This window comes from Nymphaea colorata, chromosome 2, assembly GCF_008831285.2.
Source record: "Nymphaea colorata isolate Beijing-Zhang1983 chromosome 2, ASM883128v2, whole genome shotgun sequence".
NCBI classification, from domain to species: domain Eukaryota; kingdom Viridiplantae; phylum Streptophyta; class Magnoliopsida; order Nymphaeales; family Nymphaeaceae; genus Nymphaea; species Nymphaea colorata.
Window position 1 is genome coordinate 20,105,592 of NC_045139.1, and position 11,798 is coordinate 20,117,389.

The 11,798-nt window shown below is 35.9% G+C and overlaps 1 protein-coding gene across 1 annotated transcript; it reads left to right on the forward strand.

Moving 5' to 3' along the window:
* The first annotated feature begins 325 nt into the window (after positions 1–325).
* Positions 326–7,810, forward strand: LOC116249038 (membrane-anchored ubiquitin-fold protein 4-like). The gene is made up of 4 exons (XM_031622140.2): positions 326–480; positions 647–802; positions 6,247–6,417; positions 7,483–7,810. The coding sequence occupies exons 1-4, from the start codon at positions 456–458 to the stop codon at positions 7,533–7,535; spliced, it is 405 nt and encodes a 134-aa protein (XP_031478000.1). The 5' UTR covers positions 326–455; the 3' UTR covers positions 7,536–7,810.
* The last annotated feature ends 3,988 nt before the right edge of the window (positions 7,811–11,798 follow it).

Below are 11,798 nucleotides of genomic sequence, written 5' to 3' on the forward strand. Positions count from 1 at the left end.
GCCTTGACACGGTCAACGGGCTTGTTTATATGCGTGTGCTGATTTCGTGTACTCGTGTAATTTTGTTCACTTTGCTCGCACTTTTCTTGATAATTTATGCATAACACACATATTTGAAGATGACATCCCAATAACCAGATTTTGCTTTCAAAGACGCCTAGTTAGGTTTGTTTGACATCAAAAATGAATTTTTCCATAAATCTAATTTTGTTAGAAGAGTGAGAAACCGGCCTACCTCCATTTTCATATTTCCCCCTCCCTTTTTGTCTTCATCCAATTTGTGCACTAAGTTTTAAAAACCGACTTTTTAAGTATGTTGTCAATACGTATACGTGCGCGTATAAAAAAAGTTTTGGCTTGGCCTCAGCGTCAGCGACCCCCGAAGACCTCGGCACTCTCTATCTCTTTCTCTATCTCTCCCTCTCTCTAACCCCAAATTTCGATGGGATCGATTCATGGGGAACCCCAATAGCATCGGAGGTGATCCCTTCTTCTCTTTGTGGTTGTTTTTCCTTCTGTTCCTTGGATGGGGATTCCCTGGTTAGGGTTGTTCTGGAGGATATTTTGGTCGTTTTCAGGTTGGTTTATGGTGTTCTGCGGAACCCTTATTTGGGTTTTTCTTTTCTTTTCTTGTGGTTATTCGAAGGGGAGGAGGAGGAGGGGAACGCTTCGATGCCGGAGGAGGATCTGGTGGAGCTCAGGTTCCGGCTCTTCGATGGCACGGATATTGGCCCTTTCCGGTACGCACCATCTGCGACGGTTGCAATGCTCAAGGAGAGGATCGTTGCGGAGTGGCCCAGAGGTTTTTAATCTGGAATTTACTTGGTTGATCCCTTTTTTTGTTTATGAGGCTTATGGAACGTCGGTACTCTCCTGGAGTCTGGATTGTCATCTGGTGTTGCATTTAGGTGATTTTTTTCATGTGTAAATGATGGTGGTGAATTAATACATTCTGAACTTATATGCCTTCTGTCGATGTTCTAATTTGAACTTCTGGCGATAGTGTGATGGATTCTTTGTGAATGGTTCTGCCTGGTCGTGTCTTCCTTCTTTCCGACAAGTATCGGTTGGTTTTTCACCAACTATACTTTGTCTGGTGACATATGGTTATATGGTAATGAACTTTCGATGGTTGTTCAATAGCCTTCTGAATCTGACCATTTTCGTGACTGTTACCACAATCGTTCAGTTGCATGCCCATTCTTGACTTGTTATGTTGTCTCTTTGTGTGAATCATTTGTTAGTATTGTCATAGTTTGACTTGTTTGGTGTGGAAAGGTCACCTTGAGATTTGGACATGGGTAAGTTATTCTCGGTTGGTTCACGAGAAGGGCCGTCAACCCAACCGGAAGCAGGCAGTTTCTCACGACTTTCTTTTTTTGGGGATGTACGTGAAGTTAGATGCCCACCCAGAACTAAGCACATGGTATTACTTCTGATAATATCATCACTTCTGCGTGTATGCCTTCTCCTTGGCTTTGATTAGATTTTATAACTTGGTTTAACTTTGTTTTCTTTTTCCTGCGCAAACTTAAATATGTGGTTTCCCTTTTCATTGCACGAAATACATGTTCTGGATGTTGATTTGTTACTGGTACAGTGAAAAGGAAGTAACCTAGGATCACTGACTTCCCTCACCTCCTTGTGGCATCTTCTTTTTCCTAAAAGCCTGTCTGTTATGGTGACGTTGGTCTAGTAGAATCATTTAATAACTTCGAATAGATGAATGGGTAGGGAGATGAGCGTGGGTTTCTTTGTTGTAGTCTGGTGTAAAAGCTCTATGATTCTTGGGTGCATTTGGCTGAATTATTTGGAGCGTTGAATTCAGTATGGTTGGGTAGTACGGTAAGAAGATCTTTAGTTCTTTGTGTGTGCACGTGAGATGGTGAGAGAGAGAGAGAGAGAGAGAGAGAGAGAGAGAGAGAATCAAAGGGCTGCTTCTGGAGTGATTGAAAGAATGTTCTCCCATTTTTTAAAATTTGGCAAGGGTGATAAAATGTTCCTAGTTTTTCACCAAATCTAATTGATATTCTTATCATTGAGTAAGGCTTATACAAGTTCTTCTGGCCATTTTCAAGGAAAGAATATGGAAAGGGGTAATAATCAAAGAGTTCCTCTTGAAGAGGGTTTTGAATTACTGAAAATGATGGACAATGGGATGAAGCTTAAGAGTAGATGAACAATCATGGTTTAATTTCAAGGTTTTCTGATGTAATTCCTAGGTAGTTTGAGTTTCATGTGGCAAATGTCTTTGTGACCAAATTAACTTGACAGAATCATGTTCTGTCAAACCTTTAGTATACCAGTGGACCAGTCTATACATATCTCCATATTCCTCATACATGGGCATCACATGTTTGATGTTTGTTTATTAAGTTTTTGTTCTGTATCTAAATACAACATTTAATCAGTCTCTCAAATGACTCCAGTTGTTGGAGTTTCTACCATTGTAGGTGCTGTTTTTTTTTACCCATTGTAGCTTCGTTTGTTCCAGAAGTAATGCTTGTTAGTTTTGACATTGCTTTCAAGCAGGTAGTTTCTGACCAGAAATTAAGAATTCTTTGGGTATGTGGTGCATGTCTTCACTTTATTTCTTGCTTTTGAGTATTGTAGGGCATTCTTTGAATCTTGGAAAGCTGAGGAATTGGATTGACATACAGAAGTGCGTCATAGGAAGGGGATTGTAAGCAGCAGGAGTTTTTGTTCAGCTATTGGTTTCTTCCCATAGTTTACAAGTCAGAAAGCTATATTAAAAGCAGTCAACATGCAAGCAAAATTTGGATGGGGCACGTCTGGTATTAAAAAAAGAAAAACAAAAAAGGAATTTGAAGTTAGGAACCAAAAATATTAAAAGAAATTGTTTGTAGTGATCAATGGATAAGTAGAAAATTCTATGATGCAGATGCAAGCTGTGGGTTGGGCAATTTTCAAGAAAACAATTAAATAGGAGTCCAAACTTAGATGAAAATTTGTTACTCACCAGATGACAAGAACATCTGAAACTATAATAACAGTATTGATCTGTGTTATCTGTATGGCCCATGATACGTATCGTATAGGTTTGGAAAATCTATACGATGCACGATACACCCTTGTATCATAAGTGTATCACCTGTACCATGCGATATTAGGTCGTATCATTCGATACGGGCGGTACACCTACGTATCTTACAATACGAGGACAAAATGAAGAAAAACATTGAGCCCTTTTTCTTGTGCTTCTTTTTAAAGCAGCTCCTCCCTCCCGCTTTCTAAATATCTCTAGGAGCTTTGGGAGGGGGAGATTTTGCTAGTTTTCTAGAAAAAGTGACCATATATTGGTGATGAAATTTCATTTTAAGGCATTGGAACAATTAACGAAGAAAATGATGATGAAGATGATGATTATGATTATCGTTGATTGATGATAATCATGAATTTGGCACTTGGCAGTGATGTTGTGTTAATAGTCACAGAAAACGCGTTTTTTTCGAAAAGAACGCGGTAAATTAAATGGCCGTTTACAACTTAAAAAAAAACGCATTTTAAAAAAAAACGTTAAAAACGAAAAAAACGCATTGCGTTTTTAACGCGTTCTTTTCACCTTTTTCCACTTTTTTCATTTTTTTCAGTTTTTTTAATGCCAACCAGTTTTCTTTTCATTTTCTATTTTTTATTTGTTGCAAATCTACTTATCCTTTGATGCTTGTGTTATTAGTTTCTCCCTTATTTTATTTTTCCTTCATTTTTAGTTTTTTAAATTTTTTTAAAATTTATATTATTTTCCTCTTTTTTTCCCTGGTTTTTTCAAGTTTTGTATTATACCCGAGAAAAACCTCGCTTACCATATTTTTCTCCTTTTTTTTTCCGGTTTTTTCAACTTCGTCGTATTATACCTGAGAAAAATCTTGTTGTTTAAAACTCCAAGATGCACTCCTGCAAAAACGCGTCTTATTGGAAAAAGATGCGTCTAATACATCAAAACAGAGTCAGCTGTATTAGACGTGAAAAAAATGCGTCTTTTTTTAAAAAAACGGCAGAAAACAAAAAGCGTGAAAAAATGCATATTATACGCGTATTATATGCGTTTTTTTTGCATTTTTTCGTTTTTTTTATGATTTTTATTTTTTTAATAATTTTTAGGATTTGTTAAATGTTTTAATTTTTTTAAAATTTGCCAAGATTTTTCCATTTTATTCTCGAGATATACAACTTTGCGGTTTTATACCTGAGAAATTCCTTGTCGTATAATACCCATACATGTTTTTTATGACAATGGTGTGAACCAATATTGTAAAACGTGTCATAACAAGAATCGGTCAGGCCGACCTATATGTTGTATCGTAATGTATCATAAATTTAGTGTAGCATATCATAAATCAATCTTTCAATTAGTAAAAAAATTAAAAAAATCAGAAAAGTAGAAAAAAGTTAGAAAAAATAGGCAAGATCAGAAAAATAGAGAAAATTACATAAAAAGTAAAGAAAATGTATTCCATATAAAAAAATCATCACATCATTCATAAGCCATAATATATTGATAGCACATTAAAAAATGATAAATCAACAATCATAATAACATAATACACATTCATCACAATTGTAAAGTGTGTTAAATAACATTACAAGTTCACGACATATGTCATGTTTATCATTAATCAAAGTCCCATTGTTCCCACGAGGCCATGATCAAAGAGCAAACATTCTCACTCCATTGGCAAGGTCTCCCTTAAATTGACTTTTATAGAAAACTAGTAAAACATCTCCCTCCCTCAACTCTTAAACATGTTTGGAAAGAGGGAGGGATGGATTCTTTAGAAAAACCGTGAAAAGTCATTTTATCATCAATCAAAGTCCTATCGGCCCCGTGGGGCCTTGAGAAAACATTCTTCCACATTGGCAAGTTCTCCCTTAACTTGACGATGTATCACTTAAATGGGCGACTGTTGTTGAAAACTAACCAAACATCCCCCTTCTGCATCTCTTGGACATGTTTAGAAAGAGGTAGGGAGGGGTTTTTTAAAAAAACCGTGAAAATTCATTTCATTACTGTATCGTATGATATGGGGTGTATTGGCCGTATCCAACAATACGGGCAATACACTAACAATACACAAGCGTATCGTATAGGTTTATCATTCGATATAGATAACATTGTTATGAGCTGCATCTGTGTGAGACATGATTTTTTTTTTTTTCTTGGGGTCGGACATGCTTGGTGTAACTTAAATGACTGAATGAGCTTTGGCATTTTGCCTGACCAAGTAACTAAATGATAATTTTAGTATGCTGCTTTGACAATGTTCATATTTCTCTTAATATGATACCTGGATGAAGACAGGTGTAAGGTTTTCTGCCTAGCTTTAGATCCTTTGGAAGAGGAATGCTCAAAATGCTTTGACTAGGAAAATTTTAATTATCTACCCATTTGTTGAATGAAGCATCTAGGACTGTCTTTAATTGGGTAACTGTCTTCCTCGCTGTTGGATATATTTCATAGGATCAATTTTTTTGTTTTTAATGATCTGTTGATTATTGAAGTAGGTTTCTTTTTGAGAATTTGCTAAAGGTGTGTGTGACTCCAAAAACTCTAGCCTGTCTTGCTATGGTGGCACAAAATCTAGGGAAATAATATTGACATTTTCATAAATTGTATGTGTAGTATGAATATACACTTTTGTTTCTTAAGTTGCCCACTGTTATTCACTTTTTTCTTTTGTTGGGATCATTGTGACTTACTTTTGACATAATAACTGTGAAAGAGGTGAAATTCAAAGTTAGACCTTATAGAAGATTTGCTTATACCACTTTTTTTATGAGTTCATTTCATATGTTTTGGTGGACCTGGTGGAAATTCTTGAGTGTGTCGATGAATATCTTGTAGTATGTTGTGCTGCATACATTCGACTAGAAAGTTTCTAACTGGACTTGGCTAGAAACTTGTATATTGTGTAGTAACTTGTATTCTGCATGCATTCGGTTATTTAGAATCTTTTATATTATCCTGATCTCTGCTATTTCTATTCTCAAATTGTATCATGTATGCAGTTGTGGTTCTTGCTTGGAGGGGTGCATTGTCTATGCGCATACACATGTATCTGTGTCTGCATTTATATATATATATATATATATATATATATATATATATAGAGAGAGAGAGAGAGAGAGAGAGAGAGTTCGGGTGGAGCCTTCAATATTTGTACTAGTGATTACCATTTAACAGTTGTTGACATGCCAATGATTCTGAAGTTACTTTGTTTCTTTCAGATAAAAAAATTGTACCAAAGGCTGCGAATGATGTAAAACTCATCAGTGCTGGAAAGATATTGGAAAATAGCAAGACAGTTGCCCAGACCAGAACTCCATTTGGTGAACTTCCTGGTGGAACCATCACCATGCACGTTGTTGTGCAACCATCTTTACCAAAGGCAAAGACAGGTGATTTGCTTGTGATGCTTCATAATCAATATCCATGAAAGATGGACATTGATTCTATTTTGACAAGTTCAGTCAGATTTATGTTTTTGTAGAACTGTGAAGTAGCTTATGCCAATGACAAGCCCATTGGTAGCTATGGTGTAATAATTCAAACTATTCTACGACTATTTGTAGTGTCCTTGCAACATAAATCTTATTTTGTTCTTGCAATCTGCAGTTCCAACTTCGATACTCTCTCAAACCACTATATATTTTCCTTTTTTTTTTTAACTTTCATGTGTAGTTCCCCTTTTATACCCCAATTTCAGCATGCTAGGAAACACTGTATGACTCCTATTAAGATCTATGAGTAGCCTCTGGTAATTGATATCCAATACTGGCCAACATCCATGTTAAAGACAGACATGAGCTTTTGGAGGAAAGAATCCGAGAATATGGTGAGGCAGTTTCTCGTCTGCCTCACATAGACACCTTGAAAGGAGTGCATTGCAGCTGTTCCTTGTCTAACCTATTTGTTAGTGATTTTCACAAATATTTTGTCTCTTCTGTTGTTTATCATGGTTTCATTTTAACATATTCAGTACTATCTCAAGTCCTACGCCACACAGATGCGGGGTGCCGATGCCTGTGCGGCATACCCCAAAAAATTGGGGGTGGGGATGCAGCAAGAGTATATATATATATATATATATATATATAAGTATATGGTTGTTTCTTAGCTTAATTTGTCCTTTTTTAACTTTTATTACTGTAAATAAAGAAGAGAGAGGGAGAGAGAAGGAAAAAAAGAAAGAAAAATTTTTTTTAAGGGAAAAACATAGAGTGCGAGTTGGAGCTGCACCAGCACCCATGTGTGTTGACATGGGTGCTGAATGCTTTTTGAAGAGTCCATGTTGCGTAGTTCAAGTCTGTGGTACATTATTGTAAAATTTTGGCATGTAAATATCATAATTAAGCATGAATCATGAAGCTCTATTTCTATATGTTGCCTGTTGACTGCTAGTTTCCAAAATTATTACAAATTTATACATGAAGCTGCTGACCATATTATTGTTTTTCCAACAGAAAAGAAGGTTGAGGAGTTGCCAAAGAACAGATGTGGATGTACCATTTTGTAAGGTTAAAGTCGTGTTGAATTTATTGTTTATGTAGAGGTGAAACACAAATTAATTTGGAAAATAGTTGTGAGATGCATTCTCTTGGTTATCCTAATTGTGATTAGTAAGAGGGGATGCGACCTATGTTGCAGGGTGATGACATATACATGAATACTACATTTGGTAGGCTTGGGAAGTATCATAAGGGTGGCATGATAGACGAATTCCATAGTCATGGTTTGATTTCTGGAGTAATATACTTTAATAGAAAGCAGTGTTTGCCAATGTTTCTTGAATTTTCTGGGTGAAGATCAACCTTTTAGATGTGTTCAAGATTTATTTAGTCTGTTGTCTTGGATGACAAGGATTTAGGGTACACGTTAAGATATCATGTTAGATTCAACTGGTCCTTTTCTATCCCAAAATCTAAGGTAATGTTTCTGTTGTAGAACCTGTGCATATGATGGTACTTATGGTTCGTGTTTTCTTCCCACCCTTTTTAAGATTTAGAGAGTGCCTTTCAAGTGAAAGCTTGACTTTACCTACCTCAGAATTCGCCTGCTTGCTTTTGTGGGCACTCACTTGCTATTCTCTCGTGCATAGTAACCGCACTATGTTACATTTAAAATGTTAACGGAGTTACGAATATGGATGCTGCAAACCTGATTTCCATGTGGAAATTTGAAAGTATGCACAAATATACGAACCCGTTTGTTTTCCCTTACTATGGAACACTGGGTATCATCAGCTGTGGCTTTTTAATTTCACTCAGTCCCTGCACTAAGTAGTGCCCATCCCTCAATACTCGGTTGTCCTGTTAATGAATGGGTGGATGTCAAGTTGGAGATGGTACCGTCTGGATTTTCGTTGGCCTTTTGTTTTTGCTGCAGTGCCTGTTTACGAACGCCGACATGACACAATGTTAAAGGGGTGTACACCTCATGCCTTATTTTCAAAAATATTTGAAGATTTCTCCCGTTAGCAAGGGCCGAACTTCGTTATTACCAAAAAAGAAAACAAGGAGGCTTTATTTCGGAAAATTGAGACCTTTGATCCCATTGCCTACGAAACCGAAGTTACATAACGAAAACTTTGTTGCCTGCTAACTCCAGACATGAATTCCTTCCAGTTGAATTTTCATTTTTCGTTTTCTCTTTTTTCTTGGTAGTAAGTTCGGGTTAAACAGGGATGTAGATATCGAACTCAGAACCTCTTTCAACTTGAAAGTCTTTAGGTAGCCAAGGGGATGGATCTCTCATTGCCATGGATATTTTCTGTTTTATTGAGTTATCACATGTAACAGCTAGAGAAACTGAAACTATATTCAGTTTAACACAGTAACGTTGTTAAATTCAGTACAAAAAATTAAGAAACTTGTGACCATATCTTAACCATTGGCATCTATGATTCTACGGTTTAAAATGGCGGGGAGTCCACACGTAGGCCAAGGTAAACGACTGAATTACACCGCTCTTTAGCCATCCGGCACTCAGGAAGTTGTTCATGCACCAGTTTTGAGGCTAGGGCATTGTATACATGTAGAAAACTTCAATGTTTCAATACCCAGACTGCTTTTCTTTGCCCACCCCAAATACATTGGTGGATCTGCCGAACGACGGTTTGACTGTCAGAAGATAGGCTTTTTCACACCGTAGAATTACATGCTACCTCTGGTCTACTGACCGTTGAGCTAAAAGCCATCTCTGATCATTTGTTTCTTTGTGAACCAATGGCCACTTTAATAGTTCAATCATCAAATGCGGTATTTATTACCTATTTCTAGTAATCCAATCTTTTACCAAAATTGAGATGGCTTTTTTATGGGAAGGCACGGTTGGGCACATTTTTTACTAGTTTATGCAAAGATATGTAGACAGGGTGTTCAATCATTCTCCTCCTCCAATTTGGCGGTCTTAAGTCGAAGCCTTAAAACCTATGTGAGTGAGATTTCGATGGTGAATCAGGAGGCCCTCACACACGCACACACACATTGTGTGCGTGTGTCTCTCTCTCTCTCTCTCTCTCTCTCTCTCCCTATATATATATATATATATATATATATATATATATATATATATAATGGCGTTGAACGACCATCAGATATCAAACATTTATTGTGTTACTGACACTCATTTTATGAATGAATGGAATGTACAATGATATATATATATATATATATATATATGTATGTATATATATATACTCTCTCTCTCTCCCTCCCTTTACTACCATTGCATGTTACAAAACATGGACACATATACAAAATCGAAGTCAACACATTAAGAAAAAAAAAGTAATTGACAAGATGACCCTCTTTACAATTCCCTAGACTCAACTACACACCAAGTCGTTTGGTTCCCAATTAGTTGTTTTCTTTCAGTACGTTCTCCTTAATTACTCTACAAAACAAGAAGTCACAAAGTTATTCTTGCCGCAGTTTAACAGAAGTCAGCAATACTTACAGATGAACGCACTCAGTTTGTTTTGTGAATTTTTTTTATTGGCAAGTTCATTTGCTTACCTGTATAATGTTTTGCATCTCATCATGAGTAGCTATGTAGTTCATTCACTCGAACATGAAGTGCATCAGTACAGTGCGACACAGATAACTCCAAAAAAAATAATGGAAATTTTTGAAAATTAGAAATTAAAACTGACCATCTACATAGATCTTCGCAAAATGTCAGCATGATTATGCATATGCTGGATGACTAATATAAATGATCTGGCATGGAATATAACAATCATTATGTAACTGATGATTCTTGCAGAAAAAAAAATTGTGGCAATATTGTTTTTTGAAAATAACTATCCAACTTCATGAACTTTTCATTTGCATGCTGCAAAGATAAATATAGAAATGATGTTTTGCACAACACTTAATTGAACTATGAAATGATGTTGTAGTCAAACAAAGTTCTTCCTTCTTTGGCACGTGGACATAAGAATGAGAGTGTGGGACTGAGACCAAAGAGTTTACTTCCTACACAAATAACATCATTCCTATTCAATAAAATGTTTAAAAATGCGCAAAATGGCCTGAACAGCAGAATTCCTGATATACTACTCTCTACATGAAGCTTGAAATGAAGTTCAAGCCGCCTCACCCACAGTAAAATCCTGAATTAGAGACTCACTCAGACTAAATTTGTGCACGTGTGGTTAGGCTCCACTGTGCAAGAGGGCCATATTGAGGTTTAAGCACATGAGTAGTCGCCTGATCGGGCCTCTTCCCTAGTTGTGCTGTCCCCTTAGGTTCAGTTATGAGAACTTCTAGTGCCCACGACATGGGCTGCATAACTGAGCCCTATAATTTTCACAACATATTGAACCTCAACCTTGTGGACAGTGTAATTTCACCTACAGTACATATTTCAATATTACATATGTTAATGTTAGAGACCATGTAGTGTATATATATATATATATATATAATATATATATATAGAGTATATATATGTATATACATATATATATAGAGTATATACATATATATACTATATATATATATATACTCTATATATATATATACACATACCAATTTCTCTATATGATTGGTAGAAACCAGACCAATAGGTCAGGGACAAAACCAAGTCCTTTAAATATGATATTTAAAGTGCTTTTTTTGAAATCTAACCTTACCAATATGATGTAATGATAGGTTGATGCAAAATATATATTAAGTTGATTGTTTTTTGGGTTTTAATAGTGTTTTTATAATAAGCAAAAACTGAATGGATCTCATAGCATCAATGTTTTGATAATAAAAAAATCAACATTTTTCATAAAAACAGCTTTATTCAAAGCATGTTTTATATCAAAATAGTTCTTATAAATAGATTAGGATGTTTATATTTTATTTAAAATAATTTTTTAGCAAAAAAATTAAAGGGTCTGATTTTTATCCCTGACCTAAGTGTCTGGTTTATACCAATCTCTCTCTCTCTCTCTCTCTCTCTCTCTCTCTCACACACACACACACATTGATCATCAGGCAAGTAGTTAAATAGCACGAAAAGTGGTTCATCAATAGCATTACCCCATCTAGGATTAAAAAAGGAAAATTGCCATACCATGTCGGTTCACCAAATTAAATATCCCAGCTTCATGACAATCCAAGGGAAAAAATAAATAAATGAAGAGTCCAGTTATGAAGAAAAAGAAGGAATTAGAGGAATGAGACATTTGGTCGGCTTCTTTGCTCTATGCATCAAAGAAAACAATCATAAATAAGAAGTGCTATTGCTTCCAAAGGCTGATGGATCATCATCTCTCAATATGACT

What these genes read in the sequence shown, in the direction of transcription:
- LOC116249038 (XM_031622140.2), top strand. Translation starts at nt 456, where the DNA reads ATGGGGAACCCCAATAGCATCGGAG. An exon ending in GAACCCCAATAGCATCGGAG is followed by an intron (nt 481 to 646) that starts GTGATCCCTTCT and finishes GGTTATTCGAAG; the next exon opens with GGGAGGAGGAGGAGGGGAAC. An exon ending in CGTTGCGGAGTGGCCCAGAG is followed by an intron (nt 803 to 6,246) that starts GTTTTTAATCTG and finishes TGTTTCTTTCAG; the next exon opens with ATAAAAAAATTGTACCAAAG.